The sequence below is a fragment of the Thalassophryne amazonica genome, chromosome 10 (assembly GCF_902500255.1).
Source record: "Thalassophryne amazonica chromosome 10, fThaAma1.1, whole genome shotgun sequence".
NCBI lineage: Eukaryota > Metazoa > Chordata > Actinopteri > Batrachoidiformes > Batrachoididae > Thalassophryne > Thalassophryne amazonica.
The window spans coordinates 83,181,919-83,199,711 of NC_047112.1; the positions used below are offsets into that span (position 1 = coordinate 83,181,919).

The 17,793-nt window shown below is 43.1% G+C and overlaps 1 protein-coding gene and 2 long non-coding RNA genes across 4 annotated transcripts in view; 2 read left to right on the plus strand and 1 right to left on the minus strand.

Moving 5' to 3' along the window:
- Positions 1–4,149, plus strand: part of ddr2a (discoidin domain receptor tyrosine kinase 2a) — a 135,589-nt gene extending 131,440 nt beyond the window's left edge. For both annotated transcript variants that reach the window (XM_034180365.1, XM_034180366.1), the window contains exons 16-17: positions 3,602–3,751; positions 3,828–4,149. In XM_034180365.1, the coding sequence (XP_034036256.1) occupies positions 3,602–3,751; positions 3,828–3,959 (282 nt within the window). In that variant the 3' untranslated portion in view covers positions 3,960–4,149. The remainder of the gene's footprint in view (positions 1–3,601; positions 3,752–3,827) is intronic.
- LOC117519064 lies at positions 3,055–16,518 on the minus strand. The gene is made up of 3 exons (XR_004563160.1): positions 16,509–16,518; positions 4,369–4,372; positions 3,055–3,294 (listed from the first exon to the last, which is right to left on the minus strand). It is a non-coding gene; the product is annotated as an uncharacterized LOC117519064 (long non-coding RNA).
- On the plus strand, positions 6,166–6,963 carry LOC117519063. Its single transcript, XR_004563159.1, has 2 exons — positions 6,166–6,738; positions 6,786–6,963. It is a non-coding gene; the product is annotated as an uncharacterized LOC117519063 (long non-coding RNA).
- Positions 16,519–17,793: the final 1,275 nt, after the last annotated feature.

A 17,793-nucleotide genomic window follows, 5' to 3' on the forward strand; every position in this document is an offset into this window, starting at 1 on the left:
AAGTAAAGAAAAAGGAAGATAAAGTGAGTTGGGTACAGGGACAGGGAATCGGTAGATTCCACAGCAGATCAACCGTTTCCATCTCACCCTATCTTTTGCATCTACCACTGTCACGCCAAAAACGTTTGTGCACTATAGAACAGCCTTTATACCCTTTGGCCAATACTGGGCTTCTTGCACAATCTTTTAACAACTGCTCCACTGATTTGGGTCCAACAATGGCAAAGTTCAACACCTGCTGCCTGCAAGAGCTCCCAAAACTGATCATCACCAGTGTTCATCTGTTTTACAGGTTGATGAAAGCCCAAGCAAATTACATAAAGAATTTAAATTTTGTTTTGCTATATATACACAACCAGGGTTCTAGCCACAGTAGGCTCCGCCCGGTACTGCAAATTTCCCCCTGGCTCTCGGGTTCAAATTGGCTGTGCCGCCCTGCACAGAATTTCTGAAAAATTAACTGAAATGTTGCTGAAAATGTACCAATTCGATTATATTTCAAGCTTATAGAGTTGTAGTTTTGCTATTTTAAACCAATAATTAAAGTAATAAGAAATATATTTCTCATTTTCTTCGTATCAAATCGCAAACAGCAGAGATCAGAGAGTCAGCATGTTCTGTGTCCACCACGCTGTGAAGGGCAGCAGCTGAAAACAGCGTCTCTGCTCTGAGCTGAAGAAAAAAAAAACCCCGCCATGAAAATTCTACATTAAAAAAATTCAGAGGTCCTTCTGTGTCCGTATTTGATGACACATTTAGAAATTTACAGTTTATTTTACAGTTGAAAGGCTTCGTGTTTCCAAAAAGCTCAGAGTTTGAAAAACAGCAGACAGAGTGAGTGATCAGAGAGAGAGGGGAGGAGAGAGAGAGAGAGAGAGAGAGAGAGAGAGAGAGAGAGAGAGAGAGAGAGAGAGAGAGAAGGAGGAGGAGTGGAGAGGAGGAGGGGCACAGCATCAGTAAGAGGAAAGTGAACTGATTCACAAAGTTTTTCATTTGAAAGACCAGGATTGACAAATCAGTCCAGGTTCAGCTCTTGTTCAAACAAGGCAATTAGGTGTTACATTGTTTAAAAAGAAAAATTAACACAGTCCACTCAAAAATGTTGAACCCCCACCCCAAAAAAAACCTGTCATGATAACAGAAAAAAAATGCCTGCTTCACTGGATTAAAATCTACTGTTTGTCATTTTTAAAGAAGAGAGTGAATGCTGTGTCTATAAAATATTAATGTTTTTTTACATTTTCAACATTGTTTAATTTATTAACCTAGACTTTGACAGAAACATCCAAAAACGAACTTTGATCTTACACATATTGCAACATAAATAGAATTTTTTTTTATTATTATTATTCTTGCTTTCAATGCATCTAAAACCACCCAGTATTAGTTAATATAGGGCTTGCCAATAATGTTTTAGTGGTATAAAACCCCTATAGCTTCAGTGGTCTGCAGGGTCCGCTATGAGCCGCGATTACATAATTTACCCGGCACTAAAATGGTCCTAGTTAGAACCCTATACACAACTACGAAGTTAAGAAAACACTAACAGGCTATTTGACCGGGGAGAGAAGCTATGTGCTGAAGCTAACAGGCTGACCAGGGAGAAAAGCTATGGGCTAAAGCTAACAGGCTGTTTGACCAGAGAGAAAAGCTATGTGCTAAAGCTAACAGACTGTTTGACAGGGAAGACAAGCTACACTCAACAAAAATATAAACGCAACACTTTTGGTTTTGCTCCCATTTTGTATGAGATTAACTCAAAGATCTAAAACTTCTTCCACATACACAATATCACCATTTTTCTCAAATATTGTTCACAAACCAGTCTAAATCTGTGATAGTGAGCACTTCTCCTTTGCTGAGATAATCCATCCCACCTCACAGGTGTGCCATATCAAGATGCTGATTAGACACCATGATTAGTGCACAGGTGTGCCTTAGACTGCCCACAATAAAAGGCCACTCTGAAAGGTGCAGTTTTATCACACAGCACAATGCCACAGATGTCGCAAGATTTGAGGGAGCATGCAGTTGGCATGCTGACAGCAGGAATGTCAACCAGAGCTGTTGCTCATGTATTGAATGTTCATGTCTCTACCATAAGCCGTCTCCAAAGTCGTTTCAGAGAATTTGGCAGTACATCCAACCAGCCTCACAACTGCAGACCACGTGTAACCACACCAGCCCAGGACCTCCACATCCAGCATGTTCACCTCCAAGGTCGTCTGAGACCAGCCACTCGGACAGCTGCTGAAACAATCGGTTTGCATAACCAAAGAATTTCTGCACAAACTGTCAGAAACCGTCTCAGGGAAGCTCATCTGCATGCTCGTCGTCCTCATCGGGGTCTCGACCTGACTCCAGTTCGTCGACGTAACCGACTTGAGTGGGCAAATGCTCACATTCGCTGGCGTTTGGCACGTTGGAGAGGTGTTCTCTTTCACGGATGATGCGAAGGAGATGTGTTGCACTGCATGAGGCAAATGGTGGTCACACCAGATACTGACTGGTATCCCCCCCCCCCCCCCAATAAAACAAAACTGCACCTTTCAGAGTGGCCTTTTATTGTGGGCAGTCTAAGGCACACCTGTGCACTAACCATGGTGTCTAATCAGTATCCTGATATGGCACACCTGTGAGGTGGGATGGATTATCTCAGCAAAGGAGAAGTGCTCACTATCACAGATTTCGACTGGTTTGTGAACAATATTTGAGGGAAATGGTGATATTGTGTATGTGGAAAAAGTTTTAGATCTTTGAGTTCATCTCATACAAAATGGGAGCAAAACCAAAAGTGTTGCGTTTATATTTTTGTTGAGTATATGTGCTGAAGCTAAGGCCCCATAGGAAAACATGGCTTCAGCTTCTTGGCCTTATCAGCAATCTGTATCATGATAAATGGCATCATTCTCATGTGTGTGGATGTCAATGACAACAAGCAAGTTCCGGGCCTGACTTGGTAAATTTGGGCCGACTTTGGCCAAAGCATACTTGCCACCTAAACGGAGGTGCTGGTTCTTGCACCACCTGTACCGCTGCCTGACAATGAAATTCACCCACCAAAAAACATATAAAAAAATTGATGCGGGCCGATTTCGGCATGCAGACGAGGATGATAAACTTATGTTTTTTTTATGGGGCCTAACAGGCTGTTTGACCAGGGAGAGAAACTACGTGCTGCTGCTAAAAATGTTGCCAGTGTGTGTTGACTTGTCAGAAAGCCATAAAAACTTAGTATTCAGTTAAATTTGGATGAAGCTGAACAAAGTGGGACACAGCAATGCTCGGAGTATTCTTCTCCTGTTTTTGAAAATGTGTTTTAAATTTTTTTCCTGAGATTTATGCTGAAATAGCATAAATACTATTGGCAAGAGCTAGACGGGAAACAATCCAAGCAGCATTAATTGAAATCGGAAGTATGTCATAAAACTCTAATCCATTATCTACAATAGAAGTGCGTAAGGTCCGTATGCCATTTGTTTTGGTCTCACAAGATAACAAAACACCCCCAAGGCCAAGGACTATTTGTGCACTGTGTGCATATACTTGCAGGTAGAGACTAGAAAGATGCTTTTCACTGTTAACATCTTTTTCTATGCAGGGAAAGTTTACTACAGCTAGTGATGTATGGGCGTTTGGAGTAACCCTGTGGGAAATACTGACCTTCTGCAAGGAGCAGCCGTACTCTCAGCTCACTGATGAGCAAGTGATCGAGAACACAGGGGAGTTTTTCAGGGACCAGAAAAGACAGGTAGGCTACATTACAAACACTTCTTCTTGCAGTTAAAAATCGACACGTTCCTCATTTGTTGCTCCCTGTGGTGCAGATCTACCTGCCTCAGCCAATGCTGTGTCCAGACTCGCTGTACAAGCTCATGCTGGGTTGCTGGAGGAGGAACACAAAGGAACGACCATCCTTCCAGGAAATACACAGAGCCCTCCTGGAAAGACCGTCTTAAACTGGGCAAAATCGACTATGATTATTCCCAGTCTGTTCATCTCTGATAGACGTTGTACATAACAACACAGTGTTTCCTTTGCAATCCAGGTTTAAGCTATCTCCAGCCAAGACAATGCGAGACTCCAAGCCATGATTTGAGAAACACTGTTTCACGGACGTACACACTAAACTTATGGGCTACCAGAGACATTTGGAGTGTGTGGCAGGGAAACATGTTGTGTTGGCATGCACATATTAAAACGTTGCTTTAAGGGACTGTAATCACCAAACGACATGACCTATGGTTTTATGTGTTGTGTAAACCAAAATTTAATGTAGCAAAACAATTTGGCACTTTCTAAAGGATGTTCCCTTGTTTACAGCCTTAGTCGTATTAAAAAATTGTTCACAATAAAGCCTCTGAGAACTCTACTGACCTTTGACAATTTTAGTTACCTTTGACAAGTGTATTTCTCCTTTTACAACTTTTACAAAATATATGAGAAGTATATTAGATTCATACAGAAATAAGCTGTTTCAGATGATTTTTGACCATCTTGGTTTATTTTGTTCCAGCGAACAGCTAGCTGATGTCATGCTGCCTTTCTTTACTCCAATTGGTTGTCGCCGTGTGCTTACCAGTATCCCTCACGCATATCAGGGAAGCCAAAGCATAGCCACAACACAGTCTATGATGTCGCTACATAATATTCGACTTGGCAATTAATCGCTTGAAATTCTCCCTTTCAGGGAAAGAAATTTTAAATTGTTTCCATTTTGATTATACTGGCAATACATCATATTATGAATCCCTTATGACTTATTACAAAACCCACAGGCTGTACCAACAGCTTTAAAGTTCTATAGGTACATTACTGCCCTTCTTTTTCATTGTTCAGTAAACTCTGGCAATAGGGGAGCTGTGTGGTAGCTGGTTCAATTTTTTTTTTTTTCAATTTCAATTTCAATTTATTTTCATTTATATAGCGCCAAATCACAACAGAGTTGCCTCAAGGTGCTTCACACAAGTAAAGTCTAACCTTACTAACCCCCAGAGCAACAGTGGCAAAGGAAAAACTGGTTTACCAGAGGCTGATCTTTATATACCTGCTCAGGGTAGCATATTACAGGGGGTGGCACAAAAACAAACAAACAAAAAAAATCTGTTTTCATTTGCATAAACTGGTTTTCTATCATTTATTTGCACGTCGAGACAATCTGGCGGGGAAAGGGCACACCCTCTATTTGCATGGGGCCTCTGCTTGCTCTGTTGATCGCACTGGATTTTCATTTTCCACATGTTGATTTGGCTTTTCTAATGCAAATGCAATGCATTAATGTACCGGCCGTCTCAACTCAACTCTTTTAGCCTATATGGCCTATTCAGTTCAAAACAGACATCATGAACAATTCAATTTTACTACATTTTTCATAACATATTAACGTGTGTGTGTGTCTGTGGGTGTGTGTCTGTGTTGGAGTTGGGGGTGTACGCTGAGAAGGGGGTTCCCCCAGGACATCATGCAAGCTACAACCACCTCTGAGGTTTACAGTATATTTTGTGTTTTACGTGTTATTTATTTTTGCCTGATTGTGGTTTTGCTCCATTTTACACTTTATTTAATATACAGCAGATTAGATTAGGTTAGATTAGATTCAATTAGGTTAGATTAGACAGAACTTTGTTGATCCTTTAGGAAGACTCCCTCAGGGAAATTGATGTTTCATGCAGCAGCATTGTTTAGCAGCACATGGGGTAAGAAGCACACAGAGTATCAAAGTGAAAAAAAAGAAAAACAGTTTGCAAATCTAATTATAAATACACAATATAAATATCAGACATACTGATCAATACTGGTTTACTGGCTACTACTGTTCCTCTCCTTCCCATCCCCTGTCTTCCTGTTACTACTCCTCCCCCTGAGTGAGGAGTAGTACAGTCTGATGGCTACTTGGGAAGGAGCACTTTGTGGCTGAAGAGCAAACTACTTGTAGTATATTAGAAAAAATATAACGATATTATAGATATTAATGATTAAAAAGTAGGTTGCTAACATTACTACATTGCAATTTTAAGCATGCTGTTGATTTTCATGATTTCCATGGAAACTGCCCTGTTCATTAAATTAATTCCTTCCCAAATGAAATTATATATATATATATATATATATATATATATATATATATATATATATATATATATATATATATATATATATAAAGATTTCTATAAAGGTCAGTAAATCACTTTCAGTGGCCAAATTGTTAATGGTTTAACAGGGTTGTAAAAAAGGTGAACTTATTAATATAATCTTAATGTAATGTTTAATGACATTCAGTTACCCATGTCAGAAGTAGTGATAGCAGATTTAATAACTTTTGTTTTCTTTTGAGAGATTGCTTGAGTGTCAGAGGGGAAAAGTGCAGCAAAATATCACTGTCACACTTATTTGTAACAAACTTTCATCTCCGTTTCTGAAACTCTGGGATTTTTTTTTTCAAACAAATACAAATATTGTTTGGTTTTTTATATAATTTAGCATAATAACTATCTTCCTGCAGTTTTCAGACAGCAATTTCAACCATACATGAGTGTGTATTTTCAGTATTCTAAATCTCAAATGTTATTTTGTATGAGTATTTATATGTGTATAAATTTTTATTCTTTTCATGTTTTGTTGATATACAGTATGTATGAATGAATATTCTCTTCATGTTGAACTTTGGTGTATCATGTTTTATTTCATATAGCCATTTTACACCAAATTGCTTCAGGAGGGAAAACCCTGTTATTATAAGTGCACAAATGCATCAATAATTTAGCACGACACTGATGGTTTATCAGATGTTGCAGTGTAGCGGTGAAGAAACCAAATTGTGTTTTTGACTGTACTCCGTCTGCATCAGTGGACAGATGTTACTGATTGTTGTGTCTCCATTGAAAGTGAAACTAAAAAGCTGTTTTAATCACAAATGTAGATAAACTTGGAATAGTTATATTAAATTGTGTGACTGGATTGGTGCTTCTTCCTCAGTGGTTTGTATTATTTCATTTTTCAGGAAAAGTAATACAAATATATACTCTTTTCAGATTTTTGTTCATGCCAGTATATTTTCTTGCTCTCTTTAATTTTACGGAGTGTCTATAGGGACAGTACCGGCCCAATAGGAACGGTAATTATTGATACAGTACCATATCAATACCACTTCCGTGAAATACTACAGGAGTCATGTGACAACTTTCAAATTTCATGCTACGGGAATATTTTCAAATTTCATGCTACTCATGCTACAGGAATATTTTCAAATTTCATGCTACGGGAATATTTTCAAATTTCATGCTACTCATGCTATGGGAATATTTTCAGATTTCATGCTACTCATGCTACGGGAATATTTTCAGATTTCATGCTACTCATGCTACGGGAATATTTTCAAATTTCATGCTACTCATGCTACGGGAATATTTTCAGATTTCATGCTACTCATGCTACGGGAATATTTTCAAATTTCATGCTACTCATGGTACGGGAATATTTTCAAATTTCATGCTACTCATGCTACGGGAATATTTTCAGATTTCATGCTACTCATGCTACAGGAATATTTTCAAATTTCATGCTACGGGAATATTTTCAAATTTCATGCTACTCATGCTACAGGAATATTTTCAAATTTCATGCTACGGGAATATTTTCAAATTTCATGCTACTCATGGTACGGGAATATTTTCAGATTTCATGCTACTCATGCTATGGGAATATTTTCAAATTTCATGCTACTCATGCTACGGGAATATTTTCAGATTTCATGCTACTCATGCTACAGGAATATTTTCAAATTTCATGCTACGGGAATATTTTCAAATTTCATGCTACTCATGCTACAGGAATATTTTCAAATTTCATGCTACGGGAATATTTTCAAATTTCATGCTACTCATGCTACGGGAATATTTTCAGATTTCATGCTACTCATGCTACGGGAATATTTTCAGATTTCATGCTACTCATGGTACGGGAATATTTTCAGATTTCATGCTACTCATGCTATGGGAATATTTTCAGATTTCATGCTACTCATGCTACGGGAATATTTTCAAATTTCATGCTACTCATAGTAAGTCCCTTCAGCTGCTCCCTTGTTTTGTACTCGGGGTCGCCACAGCAAATCCAAGGTGGATCTGCATGTTGAATTGGCACAAATTTTACACCGGATGCCCTTCCTAGCGCAACTCCACATTACATGGAGAAATGTGGTAGGGGTGGGATTCGAACCGGGAACCTTCCGCACTGAAACCAAGTGCATTAACCACTTGGCCACCATCCCTACATGATACAGGAATATTTTCAAATTTCATGCTACGGGAATGTTTGCGATGCGCAGTCATGTTACCGTATCAATACCACTTACGCGAAAGGCCATGGGAATATTGGCACATGCGCAGTCATGTGGCAACTTTCAAATTTCATGCTACACGAATATTTGCACATGATGGCACCTTGTTTAGAAGTGAAGGCGAAGTTTGGCACATTAAGTGAATTGGAAGCTGCGATCGGGGCGTAACAGGAGAAAAATCATGTGCATCAAGATAATAGGTACAGAACAATTCCTGTACCAACTGGCAATAACTTAAAGATACAGCATATTTTCCCGTACCTTCAGAGCGTGAATAAAAGGTACAGCAAGAGGATTTTAGTGTTAGTATGGGTAATAATGTGGTCTCCCGTACCTGTCCATAAGTGAGAAACATCTCTCATTTGGCTTCATACAAGCCAATTGCATCGCTGGTAGGTATGGTACTATCGGTATGGGTACGGAAATCATTTTCCAGACAAATAATAAATCCACTAGAATCACGGAAATGTTCCCGTGTCAATAGCAAAGCGCCTTCATTTTATTCATATATGCTGGATTATTTCTACTCCTTTTCTTTCCGTTTTGCCCTACAGTTGCCGACATAAGTTTAGATACACCTTGGCTAAAACATTCAAACACGATTTTACCTAACTGCACATATGCCACTGTGTCAAATGTCTGCTTTTTTATGTACAGCTGTTTTAAAATAATAGTTACAAGATACATTTATTTCACTTTATGTTCAGTATGTCAGATTTACAGTGGGTCAACAGTTTACATAGGAGTGCCTCTTTAAACAGGATCAACTCCAGAAGATTTCAAAAAGTGATTTACTTTTCAATTCTTCTGAATGCATAGTTTGCACTTTTAAGAGATAACTGTGGAATATTTGGCAGGATTTATGGGTATACCTGTAGATTCAGTAGCCTGTGGACTATATGCACGCATTAGTTCCGCATTCTATGCCTGATGGCACCCGAACGTCCAGTGCGGGGGACACTATAGCGGAGGGCACTGTGCTGTGAATATGGCTGAGTCCTCTGAGTTTACTTGCTACAGTGCCTTGCAAAAGTATTCAGCCTCTTGGTATTTCACACATTTTAATTTCTTTATGACATTTCTAATACAAAATGTAAACCAGGTTTCTCATTATAAAAATTTCTAAAATGATCTTCCTTAAACTCAAACTCAAAGTAAATTTCTTCAGCTTGATATAAATTAAGTAAAAATATAAAAGCCAAGATGATGGGTTGCATAAGTAATGGGCCCAATCAGTTTTATTAAGTTCAAGACATATTCAGTGACTTGGAAATGTTCATGTATCCATTTCCTGACTTGTCTGAAGAAAACTGGCAATTAAACTGATTATTTACAGGTATTATACCAAAGGGGCTGATTACTGATTACAACCCATCATCTTGGCTTTTATATTTTTAATGAATTTATATGCAGTTGTAGAGATTTGTTTTCAGTTTGAGTCTAAGGAAGATAATTTTAGAAATTCTTATATTGAGAAGCCTGATTTACTTTTTGTATTTGAAACGCCATAAACAAATTAAAATGCATGAAATACCAAGGGGCTGAATACTTTTGCAAGCCACTGTATTAACTGGAGCTTCCCAAAGTCTGCCCAAAGTCACTACCATTATGGATTATTACCTTAATAGTTAATCGTCACTATAATAATCAATAGCGGTATATAAATACAAAAAAAAAAATAGGGCTGCATACACATATAGAATCGTTGTCGACTGTCAATGGTGTTCGCTATTTATTTGCATTGTATTGCTCTACTATGCTAACATATTTTTGAAACATTAATTTTCATCGACCTCTGACTGGAGTGCTTCGGTCTCGTCAAACGCCAGATCCACTGCAGCTGGTGCCGTAGAAGAGCAGTAGTCGTGGTCAGGCAAAGTTACCTCCATCGCTGGTTCCTCCAGATGATCAGTGAGATGGTTTGGTCGCTCTCTTTGCTCCCAAACGCCAGGACGAGGGGCAGGAATGGAGTAGTTGTTCCACTCGAAAAGAATGGGGGTGGCTCCTTTTTTTTAAAAAATAGCACACCTGTGGTTGACGGCTGGATCACATCAGAAGGCAGAAAATGTCAAGAACACCACAAAAATAAGAACAATGACAAAAAAAAAAAAAAAATACTAGAAATTATGCAAATTGATTGTTTTCAGATATCCAACAGAATCAAACACTGGCATCCGCCATAACCGGAAACGACACAGCAATCAGAGATTTTAACGGAAATGCATCACACCACTCCGTGCATATACTACATATCCAACAGTTCTTTGTTGGTTTTAAGAGCGGGGTGGAAAATATATAAAGCATTACATCAAGGCTTCCAGAGCACACTTTTGGATCTACACAATCCAGGTTTCTTCTTAAGCCTTTATTTTACTTTACTTGCAACACTGCATCCATTTTATCCATATTTGTGTTTATTTTCTGATAAACTATAGATACGGATGAAACAGAAAAGCACCACCGGTAATCATCCGGAGCAGAGTAGCCAATATTTCAAACAAGACAAAGACATTTAACAGTGGTGTAACATTTTGTGGTGAGTTTAATATACTGTATATAATCTTGCTGTGAAGAATTAACTGAACTCACAGACCACTTCTATCTACATTCGCACCTAATATTTTGTCTCTTTTCCATTAGATCCCTTATTATGCATCTATCTCAAAAGCAATACCTCAAAAATGTTATTTCACAGCCATTGGAATGACAGGGAAGGAAAGGAGGACAACAGCTCACAGGATGGGGGAGGCAGCAGAAAGAACATCTTGCTAGTTATGGAGCAGGAGAGAGGAGGTAAGCTGGAAACCAGGAGGGGAAGATGGGTAGTGACTCTGCCACCACTGCCGACCCACCATTGGGAGGGTGTTGTGGATGAGGGTTGAAACACCCAATGAACGATGGGTACCGCCTGATGACAACAACCCTTCCTGGGCAAGGCTACAGCCACTTAAGGTGAATGAAGTGAAAAGCATCTTCAGATGTATTGGTAGTCTGTCAGTCACATGGAGTGTTGTCCTGGGTGTGCTCAACCTCAACACTACTTTGCAGTCCGGAAGCAATTCCACATTTACATTTCCTGTTGTAGCAAAGCATTAACGTTCCTTTGCACAACAACAGATATTTAGTTTGCAAGTGAATAAAGTTTATTTTCAAACTGTTCATTTAATTCATCCAACAAACTTCTCACTCACTTATCTTCAACCACTTACTCCAATTAAGGGTCACACAGGGCTGAAGCCTATCCCAGCAGTCAGGCTCATTACAAAAAGGCAAGCAGAACAATCAATTGCCTGGGGGCCCCGACCTGACCTGGGGCCCCAGGCAACAACTTGTTGTGAATTTTATGCAACGACAAACTGTGTGAGCACGCCTTTAAAATTTGTGACAGTCAATGTAGGAAAGTGCAGCGACACTGTTATCGGAATCCCCCTCAAGGGGGCCCCACCCACAGCAGTCAGCTACGTGATGCAGCTCAACTTGACGGGTGAGGTGTAAAGTAGAGGTGGGCGATACCGGGAGTTTTTGTATTGATCCGATACCAAGTAAATACAGACCCAGTATCGCTGATATCGATACCGACACTTTTTCAGAAGAAGAATCGAAACACAAGATGTTATTGCGCTTTCACTGACCGGCATCAGCTAGGAATCTCACCCGTTCGTTTCGGCCCCTTAACCTAGCGTAGAAGAATCGAAACGCAAGATGTTATTGCGCTTTCACTGACCGGCATCAGCTAGGAATCTCACCCGGTCGTTTCGGCCCCTTAACCTAGAACGACCAAATGGGTGAGTGGGGCCAGCAGTGTCTCGTCAGACACAACCCCGGTCAGCCTTGAAACGCTGCCAGATTGATAACGAAGCAAGTAATGCAGCCGTTGACACTTCTTCAACAATCTTCACCTTCTTCCTACAAGACATACCGATCTTGTGCAGGAAATAACCCAGTGATTTCCCGGCAAACCCTCGGCACCCAACCTCGACAGTAAACATGTGGGCTTTCCAGCCTGCTCTCTTACAATCTTCCACTAACTCAGCGTATTTCCTCATCTTTAACTCACAGGCACTCTCTACATTTTCTTCCCAGGGTACAGTGAGCTCCGCTATCAGTAGTGTTTTACTCGATCTTGACCATATCAGGATATTGGGGTGCAAGTTCATTGCTGAGATCTCTGCGGGAAATATCAGCTTCTCATCGAGGTCAACCTCGCATTTCCATTCCAAGGCGCTTGACAAAAGACCACGCGGTGACGCTCGCTCTGAACTTGACGTCTTTTTCTGATCTTCCTTTATAAAACATATACCATTCTTCACACCAACAATACTATCCTCACAACTGTTCACACGCATAACCTCAGCTTTCAGCGCATTCGAAATAACTCGAAATACTTGATTGTGTCGCCAAGTATACTTCCCTTCAACAAGGCTCTTATTACAACCAGATAGTATATGCCTTAGTGATCCCACTTTGCCGCACGAACACTTATCGCTCTCAATCTTCTTCCACTTGCATAGATTGTGTGGTGATGGTAACATGTCATACACGGACCCTACCAAGAATCTTAGCGTCAAGGCATCCATGGACAGAGTCATGAACAAGCAGCATTTCTCGACTTTGAATTCTTCGGTTAGGGCTGACAAGGGCAGTAGCAGCTTTGTCTTGTGACCGTAAAAACTCACATTCGTCAAACAAGGTCGAACGCCGAGCCACTTCCGAATTCGAACAGACATTTTCCTTTCCATCTTCTCAACATTGCTTTTTCATATTTAAGCTTCAGAGATCCAAAGGATCCAAAAGACCTAGGATAGAATTTCGTCAAACATTGTACGTGACAACAAAATACTTTATTATCACACTCAACATTTTTGTTTAAAAAAATTTCACAGGTAGACGGCTGACAAACCACAATACAAGGGTGCTCTGCTCCGTGTTGTGTGACACAGCGCAGCACTGCTCTTACAGACAGAGAGTAGACTTTGATGAATCTGCGTGCGCAGCAGTCAGTGCGTGCAGGAGAGAAAAAAAGCTTGAGTATCGATCTTTTTACACAAGGATCGTTCAATCAATACCAGCACTAGTATCGATATTATCGATATTAGGATCGATCCGCCCACCTCTAGTGTAAAGTCTGGGGTAGAAAGAGATGCACAGTGCAGTTGCACGCTGGCGCTCATCTCGACGGGTACGAGTTCATTTCAACGGGACTCGGGACACTGGCAAAATATAAAACTTCAGTAATTACGAAGCAGAGTTATCTGTCAGGAAACCAGAAAAGAAAGAAGAGAAAGGAAGAGGAAGAAAAGAAAAAACAGGAGAGTGGTAAGCGAAAATTTACACTGGATAATTTAGACCTATGTGTTAATAAAATACAATGTTCATATTAGCAACCTGCCTGGCTGTGTTATATTAACAGTGTTGCATCTTCATAAATGATTAATGTCCACTTGTGAACTGAGTTTCCCAAAAAGTAATCTACTGAACCTCCTTCAGACAACTTCCTCGGCAATGTACACTTGGCAACTAAACGGTCTCACATCACCCTCTGCTGGACTCTTATGAGCATAACACCCAAGGACTCATGTAGGCATACAAACATAATAGCTACAGTACCACATCCCCCCTTAAGTTAACAACTTTCACCTGTTCACATTTAGTTATTTTAATTTAAATTTTTAACGTATTTTTTAATACCATTTTAAGGTATGTTTGATTTAGTTACTGTGCACATTTTTCTAAGTATTTTGGATTTTTGTAGTCACTATTCAATTCAAGTTTATTTATATGGCACATTTAAAACACAGCTGCAGCTAACCAAAGTGCTTCACAATAATAGCAATACAAAAGTGTAAAATATTAACAAAGGAAAAGAATAAAAATAAATAAAAAATCTAAAATACAGAGCAAAGCATACACCACTTAGCCAGTGCTGAAAGCCAGGGAGAAGAGATAGGTTTTCAGTCTGGACTTAAACTGTCCCACAGACTCTGAGGACCTGACAGTCAGTGGAAGATTGTTCCAGAGTTGTGGCGCTGCCAAAGAAAAGGCTCTGTCACCTCTGGATTTAAGCCTGGCTTTAGGAACAGCCAGGAGAAACTGGTCAGCTGACCTCAGAGCCCTATGTGGAGTGTACAGCTGCAGGAGCTCACTCAGATACATTGGGCCTATACAGTTTAGACACTTAAAAACATGTTGTGAAAGTGACGTGACACGGACCCACAACAGGGGGCGGTAATGAACGGACAATGGATAAGCCAAAAGTAACAATTTAATGTTGTGAATCGCACAACGACGTACAGACAATAACAATATGGTGGATTGTCAATCATACACCAGGTGACGTGTGGGCAGGCTCGACAATAGAAGACGCCTGGCGAGAGAAGAGCTGGATCCCCACACAGCTTCCACCACCAACGGAGCTGAAGAACACCGGAGCCGCCAAGCCCTGCGCCCCAGGTGGCTGCTGTCTTCAGCAGTCACACCCGGTACTGCTGGCAGAAAACAGAGACAGTCCTGATGAGTGTGAGGTCGCACACTCAGTACTCCCACAGTCAGTGTTCAGTAAAGGAGGGAGGACCTCCACCTCCAATCACACACTCGTGCAGCTCCTGTTTAACCACTTATCTTGGTTTGGGGTGTGAGGCAAAGCCGTCGCTGATCACACCAAACGCCAATCCCACAGATAAGGCAGAACACCACAGGATAACGGCTGCAAAAGAAGTTCAGGTCATCACTCAATGATTTGAGTCAGCAGAGAAAGTTACCTGAATGGTAGCTGATTTCCCGGCGGGGAGGTGGAGTTGCAGTCCGGCCTTTATGGTGGTGGTGATGAGTAGTGGATGAGTGACAGCTGGTACGGATGATGAGTGACAGCTGTCACTCCTGGTTGCTCCGACGCCCTCTCGTGCTTGAAGCCCGCACTTCAAGCAGGGCGCCATCTTGTGGTGGTGGGCCAGCAGTACCTCCTCTTCAGCGGCCCACACAACAGGACCCCCCCATCAACGGGCGCCTCCTGGCGCCCGACCAGGCTTGTCCGGGTGCTGCCGGTAGAAGTCGGCCAGGAGGGCCGGGTCCAGGATGAAGCTCCTCTTCACCCAGGAGCGTTCTTCGGGTCCATACCCCTCCCAGTCCACCAAATACTGGAACCCCCGGCCCTTCCGACGGACATCCAGGAGCCGGCGCACGGTCCAAGCCGGCTCCCCGTCGATGATCCGGGCAGGAGGCGGCGCCGGTCCGGGGGTACAGAGGGGTGAAACGTGGTGAGGTTTGATGTGTGACACATGGAAAACCGGGTGGATCCTCAGTGAAGCTGGCAGCTTCAGCTTCACTGCGGCTGGACTGAGGACTTTGAGGATGGGGAAAGGTCCAATGTATCTGTCCTCTGACGAGACTTGGCTGTTATGAGCGTACTCAATCCAGGCCAGATGGTCACTCCAGTCCGTCGGGTGCGCGGAGGTCACGCAACGGAGGGCCTGCTCCAGTTCCTGGTTAGTCCGCTCTGCCTGCCCGTTCGTCTGGGGGTGGTACCCAGACGAGAGGTGGCCCCCAGTTCCCTGCAGAAACTCCGCCAGACCTGGGAGGAGAACTGAGGACCACGATCCGAGACAATGTCTGATGGAATCCCATGCAGACGCACGACGTGGTGGACCAGGAGGTCTGCAGTCTCCTGGGCCGTCGGGAGCTTCGGGAGGGCCACGAAGTGGGCCGCCTTGGAGAACCGGTCCACTATCGTTAAGATGGTGGTGTTTCCCTGGGACGGCGGGAGGCCCGTGACAAAGTCCAGGCTGATATGAGACCAGGGGCGATGAGGCACAGGCAGAGGCTGGAGGAGGCCTTGGGCCTTGTGGTGGTCGGCTTTGCCCCTGGCACAGGTGGTGCAGGCCTGGACATACTCCCGGACGTCGGCTTCCATAGACGCCCACCAGAAGCGCTGCCGGACCACTGCCACGGTCCTTCGCACCCCTGGGTGACAGGAGAGCTTGGAACCGTGACAGAAGTCAAGGACCGCAGCCCTGGCCTCTGGTGGGACGTACAGTTTGTTCTTCGGACCGGTCCCCGGGTCCGGGCTCTGTGTCAGGGCCTCCCGGACGGTCTTCTCCACGTCCCAGGTAAGGGCGGCCACGACAGTGGACTCGGGGATGATGGTTTCAGGGGGGTCTGACAGCTCGGTCTTGACCTTCTCTTCGTGCACCCGGGACAGGGCGTCAGATTGTTGGTTCTTTGTCCCGGGGCGGTAGGTGATCCGGAAGTCAAAACGCCCGAAGAACAGCGACCAGCGGGCTTGCCTGGGGTTCAGACGCTTCGCGGTCCGAATGTACTCCAGGTTCCGATGGTCCGTGAAAACCGTAAATGGTACCGATGCTCCCTCCAACAGGTGTCTCCACTCCTCAAGAGCCTCCTTCACCGCAAGAAGTTCCCGATTGCCGACGTCATAGTTCCGTTCAGCTGGGGTTAACCTGCGGGAAAAGTAGGCACATGGATGGAGAACCTTGTCGGACTCCCCGCTCTGGGATAGCACGGCTCCTATCCCTGAGTCAGAGACATCCACTTCAACAACAAACTGGCGCTTGGGATCGGGCTGCACCAGAACCGGTGCAGTCGAGAACCGGCGTTTCAACTCCCTAAACGCGGCTTCGCACCGATCCGACCAGGTGAAGGGGACTTTTGTGGAGGTCAGGGCTGTCAGGGGGCTAACTACCTGACTGTAGCCCTTGATGAACCTCCGGTAGAAATGTGCAAAACCGAGGAACTGTTGTAGTTTCCTACGGTTCGTTGGTTGGGGCCAATCTCTCACCGCCGCAACCTTGGCCGGATCAGGGGCGACGGAGTTGGAGGAGATGATGAACCCCAAGAAGGACAAAGACGTGCGGTGGAACTCACACTTCTCGCCCTTCACAAACAGCCAGTTCTCCAACAACCGCTGTAGGACCTGACGTACATGCTTGACATGGGTCTCAGGATCCGGAGAAAAGATGAGTATATCTTCTCGATATACGAAGACAAACCGATGCAGGAAGTCCCGCAAGACGTCATTAACCAATGCTTGGAACGTCGCGGGCGCATTGGTGAGGCCGAACGGCATGACCAGGTACTCAAAGTGACCTAACGGGGTGTTAAATGCCGTCTTCCACTCGTCTCCCTCCCGGATCCGAACCAGGTGATAAGCATTCCTAAGATCCAATTTCGTGAAAATTTGGGCTCCATGCAGGGGCGTGAACACTGAATCCAACAGAGGTAAAGGGTATCGGTTGCGAACCGTGATCTCGTTCAGCCCTCTGTAATCAATGCATGGATGGAGTCCGCCGTCCTTCTTGCCCACAAAAAAGAAACCAGCACCCATCGGGGAGGTGGAGTTCCGGATCAACCCGGCAGCTAACGAGTCCCGGATGTAGGTCTCCATTGATTCGCGTTCCGGACGTGAGAGGTTGTACAGCCTGCTGGACGGGTACTCAGCGCCCGGT